General features: G+C 41.2%; 2 protein-coding genes across 5 annotated transcripts in view; one reads left to right on the forward strand and one right to left on the reverse strand.

Moving 5' to 3' along the window:
* Positions 1 to 212: 212 nt before the first annotated feature.
* Positions 213 to 5,605, reverse strand: nceh1a (neutral cholesterol ester hydrolase 1a). 2 transcript variants are annotated; one of them, XM_067480354.1, is made up of 5 exons: positions 5,358 to 5,605; positions 3,524 to 3,779; positions 3,277 to 3,346; positions 2,836 to 3,007; positions 213 to 2,742 (listed from the first exon to the last, which is right to left on the reverse strand). In XM_067480354.1, the coding sequence occupies exons 1-5, from the start codon at positions 5,496 to 5,498 to the stop codon at positions 2,131 to 2,133; spliced, it is 1,251 nt and encodes a 416-aa protein (XP_067336455.1). In that variant the 5' UTR covers positions 5,499 to 5,605; the 3' UTR covers positions 213 to 2,130. The 2 variants fall into 2 exon arrangements, with proteins under 2 accessions (XP_067336455.1, XP_067336456.1); XM_067480355.1 differs by lacking the exon at positions 5,358 to 5,605 and adding an exon at positions 5,170 to 5,316.
* Positions 5,606 to 10,924: 5,319 nt separating this feature from the next.
* The window catches only part of ppp2r3a (protein phosphatase 2, regulatory subunit B'', alpha), a 58,833-nt gene continuing 53,257 nt past the window's right edge, over positions 10,925 to 16,500 (forward strand). The window contains exons 1-2 of one of the 3 annotated variants that reach the window (XM_067479799.1): positions 10,925 to 12,193; positions 12,272 to 12,367. The gene's annotated coding sequence lies outside the window, so the exon portion shown is untranslated. Of the gene's footprint in view, positions 12,194 to 12,271; positions 12,368 to 15,793; positions 16,063 to 16,234; positions 16,385 to 16,500 lie in introns of those variants that run through there. The other 2 variants (XM_067479798.1, XM_067479800.1) reach the window with 2 other exon arrangements.

Consider the following 16,500-nt stretch of genomic DNA (forward strand, 5'->3'; position numbering starts at 1 on the left):
ACAGAGCCAATAAACACAGGTTGATATTTATATTTAACTAACAATCCTTCATTTCCACCATCCATCTTTTATGTTGCTTAACAAGGTCATTCAGCCGAAGAACACTAAATGAAATCTAAAAGTAGAGTTTGAGTTTCAATGGAGACTAGGGTTAGACGAATGTTAGGATCAGAATTAAATATAGGCATGAAATAAACAGAATGATCACAACACAAATATTACATTTTATTGCTTTCAAATTACAGTTTTGGGGGTTCAGACCTTCAAATGTAGCAGTAATGCATTACACATTAGACCATAGGGGAGGGCAGTAAAAGTACCCCCCACTTGTTCAAATTTGTAATAGCAAATCTAATGTAAATGTCACACGTCACCGCTGGTATTATGTGAAACATGATTACGAAATCACTACCAATCAGCCTTCTGTTGTCTCGAAGCCCCAAGGTAAGAGCCCAACGCATGTCTCATCATGACTATAGAGGACAGCTAGTGCATTCCCTGCTCATAACAATGTAGAGTATGCATTTAAAGACTGGCTCATCAAAACAACAGTGCTGCTCTTGTGGATGCATGTTTTTGTTGGACCTGGAGGGATGTTTTCTCGTGAATACATTTGTGATTATGAAAGGAGCGAACTTTTGAGCACTTTTTGAAAAGGTAACCATACTTGTAATATTGCTGATACACTCTTTTAGATTTTCCAGGGTAGCTAAGTGTTATTGGTGCTGCCTCACAGTTCAAATCCACCTTCTGGCTTTGGCATAAGTTTCCCCCACAGTTCAAGACATGCAGCCGGTGAATCTCAGGTGATTGTAGGCGTGAACGACTGTCTCTGTAATAGCCCAGTGTCCTGTCCAGGGTGTGCCCTGCCTCTCCCCCAATAACCCCTCATTCTTAACATGACAAGCAGTATAGTAGCTGCAGTATATAAAGCATTTGCGTTGATCAAACGATGAAAACATGGAGGCCGCGGAAACTATCAGCTGCATAAAAGTACGATCTTGTCTTGACACAGAAACAGTTCTAACCTTCACTATGAGTGATGTTTAAAGGCATATTTGCAAACATGGAAATAAAAAGCAAATTCAGTCAAATTTACAAATAAACAGAAATGCTGTGCCTTATGAGTTTTTTTTTTTTTTATTGACATCCTTCATTAAATCCTTCATGAAACACAACAGTCAGAAAAAGAGAGACAACAGATGTTTGCGTCTCATATGAAAAAAGTCTCAGGATAAAAAGTTTGCCATTTGTCTTTGAACCAAAACATGCGGATGTTAAGCAGATAACCATGCAGTGAAACCATGGTCACCATGTTCAGCATCTTAGATCAGTATGTTGGCATTCAACATATCATAATTAGGTAATTAGTTAATGCATTTGAGCCTGAATTAGCCTTGTTGGACTAAATGAAATTGTGACCAAAATTAATCAACAAAGTTTTTATAAAATGAGCCTTGTGGAGACATTGCATGTCCAAATTTCATGACAATACTTCCAGTATTTGTGGAGACATCTAAGTCAAAACCACAAATGAGAACGTCATGGTAATAGAGGAAAAGTCAAGGATCATTAAGATTCATCCTCTGGGTAACGTAATAGTCCATACCAATTTTTACTGTGACTGATTTAACAATTAGAAAACCTTTATCCTGAAAGTAAAGTATAAACTCTCTGCTCATGTGTTTGCAGTGTGGATATGCATGATGTGGCTTCTGACAGTGTAGCCGATTCATTTATCCATAAATGCAAAGATTGTGGTTGTGATACCAAGTGCTTTAATGCACCTGATCTTATTTAATATTTGGGACTTGAGCTTTCTCGCTCTCTCTCTCGCTCGCTCTCTCTCTCTCTCTCTCTCTCTCTCTCTCTCTCTCTCTCATTTAATTTGTCAGCTCATCACATTGTTATTGGAAACCACCTGAATATTTTGTGAACTACATGTAACTGTGGTTGGTTGTGTATATGCACGCACATGAGGGCCCTGAGCTTAGATCCTTTAAGTTTTTATAAGGACGAGATGTAGAAACCCTTAAGCAAGTCTGTGATTCACAAGCAAGGCATAGTGCATTTGTATAAGTAAGACACATACTCACATACACACTCACACATACAAACATACATACGCTCTTACAAGTTGTTCTGCAGCCAGTTGATGTAACCTCTAACTGCTCTCTTTCCCACATCAAATTCTAGCCAGGATATAAAGCTGAAACACCCATGAAAGCCGTCCTCATAGTGGTCATTAGTAACTGAGACTCCGGCGTCCTGTAAGCGCCGTGCGTACATCAGTCCATCATCCCTCAACACATCGTATTCGCACGTTACGATATAAGCTCGAGGGCACTTAGCCAAAACCTCTGGTTCGGCCAGGAGTGGTGATGCCCGCACATCCAGCAGACCTGGCACCTCTTTCGAAAGCCCCTCTAAACCCTTTTCCACAATCAGCTGTTTGTAGTTCTTCCTGTATTTTGGGGACAGGAGGACGGTCCAGTCTAGTCGCGCCCTCAGCTCTGGGGTAAAGTGCTGTAAAGAGCTGTGATTGTTGGCCAGAAACTGTGGCTGCAGAGAAAGGTCAACACCTAGGTACTGCAGCCAAAAACGAACCATGACGGGCCGGTAGAGGAGGGGTATGTTTTCATTCTGCAAGTAAGAGGGTGTGTTGAAATCCAGCGCCTGGAGCACTGGGTAGACCAAAGCCTGGACGCTGAACTTCTCACTCATGGATTCGTCTGTGGAAATCTGACAAAACAGAGTCACACATGAGGCCTTGCCCCTTAAATCTTTTGCACTATATTCCCATTGCTACTTGCTCCAATAGGAGATGGAATTTACCTCCTGAGCCACTGCAGCTGCCAGGTTTCCTCCAGCACTGTCTCCTGACACAGCCACACGCTCTGGATCAATCGCATACTTAGCCAGAACCTCCCGAGACAAGAAATGTTTGGCAGCAGCGAGGCAATCTAAGTACGGCATTGGAAAGTGCACTTCTGGATACAGACGATACCTACAGGCAGTTACAAAAAGTTACACAGTTACTGACAGTTACAAAAGACAGTTACAAAAGAATCCCCACCAAATTTAATTTAAATTTAAATAGCAATTTACTTGTCATAGGGAGCCCAACCTAACCTGAGAACACATATTTTTTGTGGCCCTGAGAAGTTTCTAAAGCTCAAATTAACACATTAATATGTTTGTGTATTTCTTCTTATCCCTATGAGCAGAAAAATGTTGAAAATGTAGATCAGTGTTGCAGGGTGCAGGAACACTTACTCAACAGAGACCACAACAGCGTTAAGCTCGTCAGACAACGTGCGACTGGTGCTGTCATATGCGCCCGTCTCTGAGGAAGTGAGCGAGAGACAGAGGATTGTGTGAAAGTCAGATGGACAAGAAAGAAAGCAAGAAAGGACATTGGGGAATAGAAAAATGCCCATTGTGTCACTGACACCATTTGAAAAATCTCAAACAAGTGATTAAAAAACCCTATGGATGCTCCCGCAGTAACATCTGTACTCACTTGCGCTGCCGAATTTCCAGCCTCCTCCGTGGAAATACATCAACCCCCTCCTCAGATGGCCCTCCCCTCCAGCTGGGGGCTCGTAAACACGGACCGGGACGCCAGCAAAGGTGAGGTCACTAACTTTCACTCCTGGCATGACCCCTCCACCAGACACAGAAGTGAGCAGCCCCTTCACCATGCTCCCGAAGCCCTCCGTGGCCTCACAAATGCATTTAAAGCAGTGGTCCAAGCCCAGCCAGTGCTGCAATGAGGTCTGCAGAAAGACGAAGAACGGAAGACTAAAATAAGATTCAGTGTATCAGCTCGAGTTTTAATTCTCAGGACACAAGTGGAAGAGTCAACACAAAGATGAAAGAGTGAAACAGGCACTTAGTAGGAATTGAGACTCAAATGTCACGTCTGCACTGTATCTTACTGACCTCTCTCCTAAAAACCCCTGTCTCAACAGACAGGGTCAACAAGGGCCAGAAAACGCCTGGCACAGTGAATGCATGTTGGCTTTCATAAAATTTCATAATAATGTTGCTTCTATGAATTTCCTAAGCCGAAAATGAGGCAAGATATTTGACTTTTGAATCGGAGTCAGGGCAGTCTGGGGGCGGCTGTAGCTCAGTTGATAAGGCGGCCATCACAGACTACAGGGTCAGTGGTTGGACACCTGGCTATGTGTCAAATTGTCCTTGGGCGAGAGGTGAGCACTTTGCCTCTGTCATTGGTGTGTGTGAAAATGGGTGAATGAGAAGCAACTTTCTAAAGCAGAACATTTACCATTTAGAGTCCTAGATTATTTGTGCAAAAAAGAAAAAGAAAGAAAGAAAATGAATAAATTAATAGTTGCAATAATTTCCTAGTTATATTGACCAGAAAATGTGGTTAATAGGTGAGATCACATCATAGACACTAACTGATCAGACGACATTGTGTTTGATGCACCTTAGTTTAACTCATTACCTTCATGCAGGGCAGTCAGGCTTTTTGAGCCACAAATCTCGCACCACAGAAATGTGTTTTAATTACTATTCATTTCTTTTTTATCTTATCTCGTATCTTGTTCTTGTGCAGATTCTATGCTTTGGTGAGCTGCAATCTGTAAGTACGTTGGATTCTAAAGTTGCAGTGCATTGCGTCCATTCTTCTCTGTTATGAAAGGAAACTTTTTAGTGATTTTTAAAACTTGTTCAGTATTCATCGCAAAGACACACCTCGCTCAGTCTACGTTATCTAAACAGTTTTGACGTCACAAAGAAAGTTTTAAACCAAAATTACTAAAAATGTATTTCTGGTTTGTAAAATTTTAACTAAAAAATCTATGATTATCATTTGTTCTGGGATCAAAAGTCTCTACACGAGTAACACATTAATCTGCAGCTTGTTGACCAGTTTGGCACTTGACCTCATTTATAGTCACTTTCAAAACTAGAACGAGGGTTAAAGTACATTGCATTCACATTGGATTAGCACCATAACAAAGTGCACAAATGTTTAAAATCAAACTCTTAATGTACTAAAAGAAGCTCAAACCCCCAAAGCAGCACAAGAATCAACGAAGACAGTTCGGAAATATACATCGGAAAATACAAAGTTCACACAATCAACTACATATGAGCAAACAAAAAAATAAAAATAACAGAGTGATAACATACATTGGAGCCTTACAGTTTCCAAGATAAATGATTTGTACTTGCACACCAGCTGCAGAGAAGATGCTAAAGACTGAAAAAACCAACCAGAACATAATCAGAACTGCACCACCGATAGATCCATTACATTTTGCTGCAGTCAGTTTACTTCACTGCCGGAATGTAATTCCACTGAAAACCTCCCGTCTTACCAGTTGCATCACTGTCCTAAATCCTGCATCCACCATCATCAACTTCCACGGCTCCTGGATTGCGTCTGGTAGGGGGACATACACGTAATACGCGACCCCCACTATTAGTAGCACCGTCACAACACCTGGCAGCAGCCTCATCTTGTGTCTGACTCCTGTTCAGTGCCTATAGGAAAACCTAGACTCAGACTGAAGGGAGCGAGGATCCGGACGGGTTCTGCCTCCTGCAGCTGCTATAAAAAAAAAAAAAAAAAAAAAAGAAAACAACAACCAAACGACTGTGACCGATGAGCACAGATTGAAACACTTCCTTTGCAAAGCTTCAAAATAAAACCCTCGCTGATGCCTATATACTTTGAAGCGTTTGTCTGGAGACTAAATGGATCAAATAACTGTGTGAAAGGCTGCAAACGCAAATATGGTTGTTGTTTTTTTTTTTATCTCACAATTAGTTGAAAAAATAATCTACACATTACACTGCATTTTATAATAATAATTGTTTTTAGTCTTGCGGTATTTTGTAGCTGCTTCATTTAAATACTTTTAAAGTGCGTGGTATTTTGATGCAGTTTTTTTTTTTTTTTTTGTTCAGCATAATTGTTTTTTAAAAAGGTTTGACACAAGTTCCACGCTTTTATTCTGAAAACTAAGAGGCAACAACAAATGCACATCTGGGAAACTGAGTTTTTATTTTTTTAAAAAACTCCAGCTGTTAGTGGGTAACGGGTTGTATTGCTTAAATGTGGCCACTGAGCGGCACAGTGGAGTTGCAAACTGCAGACAAGACCCCGCCTCGCTGTATAAAGATACACACTTTACATCTTTGTGTGTCTTTGTTTACAGTCTCCACACGCATTAAATTCTTTATATATTTTGTTAGACAGTGAGAAGAAATCACTGAAATGGGAAAATGAAAAGGGCAAATATGTTAATAATCCAAAACGTTTACTTAGTTGTTAAGAAAACGCTAAATTAATCAAATTAAAACTGCTTTTTTTCAGCAGAGTCTGCTAAGTGTTTCTCATTAACTATGTGTAAATATTTTTGCTTTGAATATTAGATTTTTCTTTGAATGTCTAGTTTTAACTTTCAGAACATTTTAGAGCTTTTGACTTAAATTATTATGTTAAATGATAATGAACCTTAATAAAAATAAAGGAGATTCAAATTGAAGCTTCGTCCATTTTTTAAACACACACAGTAGTTATTAAATAATCTATTAAATAAAGTTAATCATTAACTCAGACCTTACATTATTATTATTAAAAGAAAATTCTCATCCTCATTGCAAATTCATAAGAGTTTTGAAAAGGAGGGTGAATGATGAATGTTTATACACATCTGCTAAAATCAAGAGCACCTTTTGAAGTGGTTATCGAAAGCTTGCTGTGAAGCATTTATGGTGCATGTTGCTGATGATAGATAAGACTCCTCAGAGTTCACATGCTATTGATCGTACTGATTAATCTTAAATTTTTTTTTAACTGTATGTGGTTATCTATCTAGGACAAAGTGTCCAGTAAAATCACCAGTGTTCAATATTTTCACCAGGTCAGTGTTTTCACAAGTCACATGAATCACAGCAATCCCCTTGACAGATAAAAATTAAATCTTGTCAACTGTGGAGAAGTTGAAGTTAGAGTGCATTTTAAATCGATTACAGTGATGATGTGTGGAGATTGTTTTCGTCTTCATTTGATAAAGGTCAGAAGAGAACCGGGAAGGATTTGAGTCCAGGGAAAATTGAGTCGTCCAACAAAGGACACCAACAGGACGTTACATTGACGTATACATGTGTCGCAAAGTTCATCAGTCTACATTCAATAATAAGACGGTCGCTGGCAGTATAGACAGCGCAAAGAGTTTCGGTGTCACTGTCCCTCTGTGCTATTTATTGTGCTATTTCCTCCCACGGTTTAACATTTAATTGGCCATTATCTGTCCCTGGTGGCCTTGTGTAAGAATGTAAACCAACATCGGAGCTGATGAGGATCTCTCCCCTGCACTGGGCCAGTTTTCCAAAACACTGCAGCCAGACCACCAGACCATGTCGGATTAGCTTCTCGAAAATCCAGAGCAGAGCTCTCATGAGAAGACATGGCAACATGGCTGCAGAAAATCAAAGCGATGTTTTTACCAATACAGCCAAAGAACAACTAAGTTCACTCTGTTTGAAGGGTCTAAAGTTATGGAGCACTGACACCGTACAGTGATGTCACATAAAAACACTACTTGAATGTCAGGGCTTAAGAGAATAGTCTTTTTTGGTAGGTAATAAACATACAAGATAAAACACGTTGAGCTGCTAGCAGCACCTCGCAAGCTGTTCTCTCTGCTTATACACAAAGCGACACACTTTCATCATCTTGAGGCCCCAAATCCTAGGGGATGTCTGTGTTTCACACTCGCAACACTGCTCTCAGTGAGACACACGATGCCATACTTGCTCAATTTCCAAAACTCCCTCTCACTGAAAGCGTCAGCAAAAAGCTTAAATTGTAAACCTTATTGCGATATATGTGCTTTCGTGTTTCTGTGCGTGTGTGTATGTGTGTGTGTGTGTTGTAAAGAGTAGGCATTAAAATTCTCCTCTTCCTGCCCCCCCTCTCCCTCCTGTATGTTGGTTTGGCGTCTCCCTCCAGCCTGTGGTATGGGGGGCAGAGTGAGGGCCCCTCTCTTGTGTCACTGACTGGAATTACACTTATGGTCATTTAACATGACTGAATGCATGAAGCAGAAACTGAGGTTGAGGCAGCCCCTTTGTCGTAATGCAGCCAGTTTCTTTTCAAGGCCCTGCAGTTAAGACTGAACAGGAAAGACACTGGTCTTTACTAAAAACATAAAATATTTTCCAGCACCCAGCTGCACCTAAACATTCGAGCTAATTGGCGCTGATGAAAAAGGAAAGAGTGAGCACAGTTAGGTCCTTTAACTCAAACAGAACATTTCTGTCTCTTCTCACTGTAAATCTTTTAATCTAATCGAAAACTGAGTTCATCAGAGGCCACACATCTGCACAGAGAATTTAAATGACCTTGATGTGGCTAATGTTCTCCCTGAATATGTCTGGGAAGGAGAGGCACTTCAGATGAGTTACTGATGCATGTCAAGATGAGTGCGACTGCAGATTAACATGTGCTTTTTCATATTATGCCTGTATTTTCCTGTATTTTGAGTGTACGACCAAACTGTGTCAGAGAGATACTCAGTTAATTGTACTTTGTAACAGCTGGGTTCCAGTAAAACGTTTCAACAATCACTTCTCTATAATCATTCCCACATCACACCCACCGGATGAGTCTTGACATATTAGGCCTCTTTTCAGATTGATTTTTCCACTTCTTTGCTAAATTTGTAACATGGAATATGCTTCAAGGATCCTTTTGTTCTTTCCCAACTCTGCAGCTTAAACTCTGAATGTAGTTAACTAGTGTTAGATTAGCCACCTGGCCAGCTTTACCAAAAACGCACAAAAAAAATCAGACAACAATTCCCACTCATATTTACACCCACCTACTGGACTGTGAGAGGAAGAATAATCACACAGGCATGTAACGAGCCTGCAAGCTCCAAACACAATGTCCAGTGCAGTGGACTCTAACCCGTGACCTTCTAGCTGCGAGGTGACAGTGCTAACCCTTGCATCACTGTGTTGTGTTACATTTGAGTTGACACTTCACTTCAAATCTAAACTAACGTGGCTTCGACTTGACCACAGCTGCTGTTCCATAGAAAGGAGTTATTTTTAAGCCCACAGGAAATGAGGCTTTGATGTCATTCTGCAGTTTGCTAAGTTTCCTACTCACTATTCTCATGAAGCAGCTCTGCTGAAGACAAATGTCAAGGAGGCAGCATTACTGGAATGTAAGTACATTTCCTCAAATACTGTAGTTGCGTACAAATTTGAGGAACATGCATTTTCTTCTCATTTGTTATATTTCTACATAAATGAGAGGGAAGTTGAACTTTGGGTGCTGGACACTTGACAGGCAAACAGACTCCTGCACACAGTGACAATAATGTATTGTGTTATTCAGAAATGTCATGGACAGCAGCTGCAATGCAAACTTTTTCTGAAATGACAACAACAAAAACCTGTTGTTGTTCTGCCCTCTGATAAGGTTTCACATGCATAAGAATGGGAACAGAAGCAGGCTTAGTATTGTGCTACTGATTTTTTTCTGGTACATGGAGGACTTTCATTTTTAATTGTTCGTCTTTTTTTTGCACCATTTCCTTCTCTGCTCTTATACGGCACTTAACTTTATCGGCTGTATTCTATAGAAATACCATTGTACTCAGACGATTGTTTCTAATGACTTTCAGAATGACATAAAACCCGGTGAACTTTCAACTTTAACAATATAAGTGATGTGGCCACACGTTAATGCCTTCTATCTTGCAACATGAGATGATGCTGACGTTTCACCGTCTGCTGGGAAGTGAGCGTGTGAAACTGATAAAATAAGCTCACAGTAAATGTGTAATGTGGTTTTTATTTCCTTTATTGAGACAATATGTTTAAAAAAAAGCTATTATTTGCTCACATTCGCGATGACAGAGGCTTTGTTTTTGCAGTGCTTGTATTCATTTCACGGACTGTTCATCTATATGTAAGTTAGAGAAAATTTCTAGCTAAATTTGTATTTTTGAGCCATTTTGGCTTCATGATTCTCCGTTTAACTCTTTGTTAGTGCCACATAGAAAATGTTAGCATAATAAACAATAGGTGCTTAAAATCACCACTTTAACATTGGGCTTAGTGCACATGGCCCCTAATGTCCCCAAAGGACAATGGCTCAGATAAAAGAAGAAAAGGTTTGACATTTTTAGCTAATGCAAAAAAAAAAGAAGTGACAGACGGAAAAAAGAGGAGTAATTAGGTGGTCATTACGAAGCAGCTTCATTAGTACAGCAACAGGTTGTGGCGTGTGGCCTGATAAGAAAATTGTTCGACAATCTATCAAAGCCATTTTTATTATGCTTTTAATTTGTTATGCACTTAGTTAAAAGTTGTGTTTTCATTTTCTAAGACTGTTGGGCCTTCATTATTTGACTGTATGCATGGTCAGAGGCGCTTCTCAATACATTTGCAGAGGACAAACAAATCCAGGTGAGAAATGATTGATAAAAGCCAGATTGTTTGTAAATTGCTCGTATGCAGGATTTGATTGAGCACAGAGTTCTGTGATTAAGGCCCAATCTCATTTTGATCATGTTGGCATCATTGAGCAGAAAGTACAGCTGAGCTGAGCCTCGCAGCGATGGGATAACAAATTCCTGTAGACTCATATCTTTGAACTTAAGTGCTGTTTTCATGCGTGTCAAATGCTCTGGATATAAATCATTGGCATTAAGTAAACACGTAATGATCTCAAGTGTTAAACTTTTTAACTTGATTCTGAGTCACAATGCACAGGTCAGCTAACAGCATGTTTGAAAGATTTTCTGAATCTCATTTACTGAATTGAATGCCCACACAAAACAACCAGAAGCAAAAACAGCCTCTGAATAATTGTTGTTTTTTTTTTTAGCAATGAAATAATATCTTTACTTTACTCTACAGATGGGAACGAGCCATAGCATGAGGTGAAAACAACACAATGTAATGTATTCTAACCAACAGACAGATCTGATCCTTGCCTAACGCCATCGTTTTAGCTGTTGAGGTGGGGAAAGGATTCGTATGCCTTCATCAGTGGTTTCACAGTTTTTTCTCCTCAATTTGCATCAAACTCCTCCCTTTCACTCTCAACCAAATCTTTCCACCACCTACTCTGAGCCAGCTCATATCTACTGTTACTGTCAGACTAAAGTTTTCCGTCGGTCTCCTGGGGATCCTGGACTTGAAAAGATGGATGGTGCCGTCGATTCCCCTGCAGCCAACAGAAGGTACTGTAGTTCATCAGTTGCCTCAGTCCATGCAGCCCACGATTCGGAAAAAGCATCAGGCTGGCAGCTGGCATGGGCAGAGAGAGGTCAAAGGTCAAGTGTCAGATAGGGACTGCTGTGGACAGCCGCATGCCTCAGCTCTGAGCTTTGACCTGGAGATACATGAGGACAGTGCCATACTGTTCTAGAGAGGAGAGATTCTGCGGTTACAAAACACAAACACATACAGTAAAACCTCAGCATGGTGGATTTGATGGAAAGTCAAACAACGACAATAAAGAGAAAGAGAGAAATGCGCATAAAGCAGAAGAGATTAATATAGCAGCTGAGATTATAAGGAGGCATTAAAAAACATGCAGCTGAACATGTGCACACACAGACATGACCTCGCACTTCCTCCCTGGCATACTCAGCCGACGCCCCGTCCCACTCCCATGAGCCTCTTTCTGGTCTAAATCAGATCCTGATGTTCTGCTACCCCCAAATCCCCCACCCCCCACGCACACACACACACACTAACTCCCACCCCATGTCCCCATCAGCCAGAACCGAGGCTGTTAAACGTGGTTTCGCACTCCTCCCTTCGTCCTCAGCTGCTGCAGAGCAACATTGACAAGAGGCAGCTGTTGCGGTGGTGAGAGTGATGCTGCTGGCAGCAACCAGAGAAGATACAGAGATAAATAGCCACATACACGGGCATAGAGTACAACAGGGGTCACCACCAGCATGCTCTTTCTTAATACATGTGAACAACTGCCATTGTATCTGCATGTAAATCTGTGGTTGCGACTTGTAGAATGTCTTCTGGCATAGTTTCACTCACTCAAAGATGTGAGGTTGACAACATCTGGATGCAGCCGGAGCAGCAGTATTACCCCGATATCTTGAGAAGCTGCAGGACATGTGCACACAAACTGAAGTGCGTGGACAGAGGACAGGAAGAGGTAGTCTTGGTCGGGAAAAGGGAGCCAGTTTAGAAAGATGGTATCATGTAACTAATAAAACTCTTCCCCTTTTTCTAGCATCTCCCCTACTGAGGCAAAACCCAGTGTCATAAAGACCCAGAGCCTGCTGACAGCATGAACACACATATGCAGGCTCACCTTTAAAAAATGCACGTGAGTCAAGGCTTTTATGAACTTCTGCTTAGTAATAAGTTTACCTTTGTCTACCAGACCCAGGCCGGGTTAGCTGCACTGTGGTGCATGTATGTGACCTCGTTTTCCTTGACTTTATGTGTGACGGTGTATTTCTGGCATGCGTTGCTTTCAGCAGAAGCTCTGATCCAGGTGCTATAACCTTCAGGCGGGCTTGCATGCGCAGCATGTGTGTGCAGTGTATGCATGCTGGTGAGCGAGGTGCTGAGTGACACTCCCTGTTCCATTTTGTCAGGAAGTGTCAGCGCCCTCGTTGCTCTTTCATTTTATCCCTCCAGCCCGAGCTCCTTTGCTGCAGCTCGCCAGTTGAGGATGGCCCGCTCTTTTACGAATTTAAGTGAAGGTATTTCTTGTTAAAAAAGTTGCTACTCCGCTCCTCAGGTTTCCCTCTCAAAGGCTTTGATGTTAACAGAACGCACTACATTCATTATGAAACCAAGCTGACCTCCAGCTGTTTATTGGTTTCAATATGCCATGCTCACAATCCATTTTATGGAGTGTCTTGTAAGAAAAACAGTATTAAAGTGAAATGGTTTTCTCACTTAGCACTAGTAATATCTATCCACGTTCTGGTTTTATTTGCTCTAAGCTTTGATGCACCAAAAGATTTCTGTGATCAAAGCAAGACAATAAATGGATATCTCATTTTAAGATGCCATTTTTGGATCCACTATGAGCACGCGTTTAACTTAAAAGAAAATATGCTTGCCAAATTTCATTGACTAAGATGACTTTCCTAGAAGTGCTCTTATTGTAAACTTTTCTGATAAACCAGAGTGGAAGAAAGATCATTTATGTGCAATGGGTGGCATGTGCAACTCATAAAAGCTATTTTTTGCCATTTAGCTTTAACGTCTATAAGTTGAAATGTAGCTATTTTGCTAGTCCCCTAGTTGAGCATTTAGTACATCTAACGTATTGCAGGATATCAGATTTCCTGCCCATGCAGACCTGCAATAAGAATTTATATTAAACAATCATTGTTCATATTCCCAGGGGTGGATCTAGAAGATTTTACTGAGGTGGACTTACTACGATTCATGCTGAGAATAGGGTTGCATTTAGAAAATAATTTAGAAATACTTACAATCAAACTGATTGTGATTTATTTCAGTCTCATGTTTGATTAGTTCTTGTGCTCAGTGCCACCCCGGCCTGTTGCCTAAATTTTAAAATAGCAGAGACTGCTTTCTCAAAAGCTGCGCAAATAGATCTGTCTTTGTAGCTAAATATCAATAGAGGCAAATGAGAAACATGCTTTAGTTGCTACATTGGGTAAAATGAAGCTTTAAGGTGTCATGTTATTGCTGCTTTTCACTGAGTTCAATGTGTTGTAATGTATCTGGCCAGTGTTCCCAGGCAAGGCAAAAAAAAAAAGGTGATGTAAAGTGTGTTCTGCTCTCGCCTGCCCCCAGGGAGTTGTAAGACGTCTTGTATGAGTCAACTTCTTGTTGTCGCTGTGGCTGCACTTCTTCCTGTAACACTGACTCCTCCTCTGATTGAGTGTTAGTGTTTATTTTTACCCCGCGGGTAAGACAAGGTGCTGTCCAGCATGCGCGCGCACACACACACACTCACTCTCAGAGATACAGTATATAGACACACACAAAAAGACCCTTCTTGTCATGTGATGCAGACCTTGTGATAGCTGATGTTGTTACAGGAGACACATTCCAGCAGGATTTGGAGGTGGATCTTAGGTGTTAGAGTGTGTATCTGGGAGCGTGTGTATCTAAAGGACCAATTGTGCTTAAAATTAAATTCAATGCACATCGTCTATCAGCAGGTCTTACTCTCACTCCCTCGCATGGTAACTTCACACAGCTGGCGAAGCAGCCACAGACCATGTCCTATTTTATCTACCCATCAATCGCATCAACTTGTCTGACCACAGGGAACTTAAAGAGGTCACTATCCGTGTAACACCAGGGGGCCACATCTCTACAGAGTACAATTCAATAATTTCTTGTAGAGGCTTAAGGCAGTTTTATCCGCCTGAAGTTACTGTGTGGGTGTTACTCTTAGTAACCGGCCTAATTTAAAACAATCTTCTTGTCTTCATTCATTAACTTTATCAAGATCTGCAGTGCTGGAGTTGACTACCTGGTCTCCATAGAAACAGAGATTTTGAGCACAGAAGTCTTGCATTTCACCGAAATAATTGTGTAGTTACACCATACTTTCTGCTTGATATGAAACCCGTGTTTCAGTTTTAACATGTATAATTTATTTAGTATTGAAACAGGCCCAGGGCCATAAATCTCACACCATTAGTCTGTGTTTTTCAGAGATGTGAACCTTTAGTGATGACCGATTATTGATGTAATGAAGCTACACATTAAAGATTAGGCTCCAAAACATGATGCTTTGTTTAGCACTCAGATAAGCACTTGAAAATATTACTATTATATATATATATATATATATATATATATATATATATATATATATATATATATATATATAAAATCTGTTTTGTAAGTATGGCTAAAATCTAACATGGAAGCCCACTGTGGTACAGAAGGAGACAAGTTATAGAATTCCCTCTCTTACAGTGACATAATTTTTCATCTTTAATTCAAGCTAAGCTAATACGAAAGTTCCGTTATCGTTAAAGTGAATATTTTATTAATTAATTAATAGAGATGAAACATTTGTAACTTTTGAAAATTAGAACTTTTTCTTGCACTCCTTGACCATTTGGACCGGGACTTTAGTGCAGCACGGTAGCAGAGTGGTTAGTGTTGCTACCGCACAGCTAGAAGGTCCCTGGCTCAAATCCCTGGATGGTTGTGGCCTTTCTGTGTGGAGTTTGGACGTTCTCCCTGTGCTTGTGTGGTTTCCTCCCACAGTCCAACAACATGCATGTTTGGTAAAACTGGTGACTCTGAATGGGTTTGAATGGAATAGCTGTCTCCCTCTGTATTGGCCCTGAGACCGACTGCCAACCTGTCCAGTATTTCCCCTGCCTCTTGGCAAATGGTGGCTGGGATAGGCTGGAGCCCTCTGTGACCCTACAGGATAAGTGGTCACAGGAAAAAGATGTATGTGCACAGTTGTTATGTTAAGGGGTTAAGTTTGCATCTCCTTCCATTGTAAGTGCAGGCTCTTCTTTAATTTCTTTTCTCAATTTATCTTTTTTATATTTTTTGGCATATAAAGCACTATGTAACTTTGTTTTTATAAATAAAGATTTTTTTTGTTGAACACACTAATAATTAAACTGAGGCTACAGCCATAAATGCCCATGCAACGCGCAAACGCTGTTGTTGTCACCTGCGGTTGTTAGTATTAACAGTAATTAGCGGTGAACGGTAAAACGAGTCGGGTTGTCACTCCACTGAAGCCCCGCCCCGCCGCTCTCTTAACGGGAACTCCCCCTAAGTTCCCCGGTTCTCCTCTCTCTGCTCATTCTCTCCGGGAGCTGGCTCTCTCCCACACACACACACACACGCGCGCACACACGCACAGTCACACACGGGGAGACGCTCCAGGTTGGAGCGGACGTCCGTACTCTCACTGCGGCCCCGCGGTTGCCGAAAAAGCGGCTGTTTGATTTCGCACTCTGCGGCGAGCCTCGTCGTGACAGAGTTTTGGAAACGGCAGGAGGAGTGAAGCGGAGAGAGGGGCGGCTGGGAGGGGGGGAGAGAAAAAAGGTAAGAGATGGTGTCAAAATGACTGTTTTCTCCTCTGTCTGTTTAGAAAGTTTACCGTGTGCGCACCGTCTCCGACGCTGCTTCGTGCATTGCTCCGTCAGCTGCAGGCTCTTTGATAACTGGGGCGGGTTTTTTTGGAGCGTTTCTAGTTGCGCGCGCGTATTGGTGTGCTTGTGCTCGTGCGTGCGCCTAAACCTTTATTTTTTTTTTGGGTGGGGGGTGTCCCATCCTCCTGTTGTGTCAAAGGAAGTTTGGAGATCGGACGTGCAGATTGTAGCGGATCACTGAAGAGGGCAACCTGCCACAAGCAGGCGGATCTCATGTGAGCCAAATCTTATTTGTTATTAGAAAATAAAGGCAGGTCTTCAAGTATCATCAGGTAACTTCATTTTCAGTTCAAGTCGACTCCAACAGCAGCATCCTTGAAACAATTAATAG

Source organism: Channa argus, chromosome 16, assembly GCF_033026475.1.
Source record: "Channa argus isolate prfri chromosome 16, Channa argus male v1.0, whole genome shotgun sequence".
In the NCBI taxonomy this organism is placed as follows: Eukaryota; Metazoa; Chordata; class Actinopteri; order Anabantiformes; family Channidae; genus Channa; species Channa argus.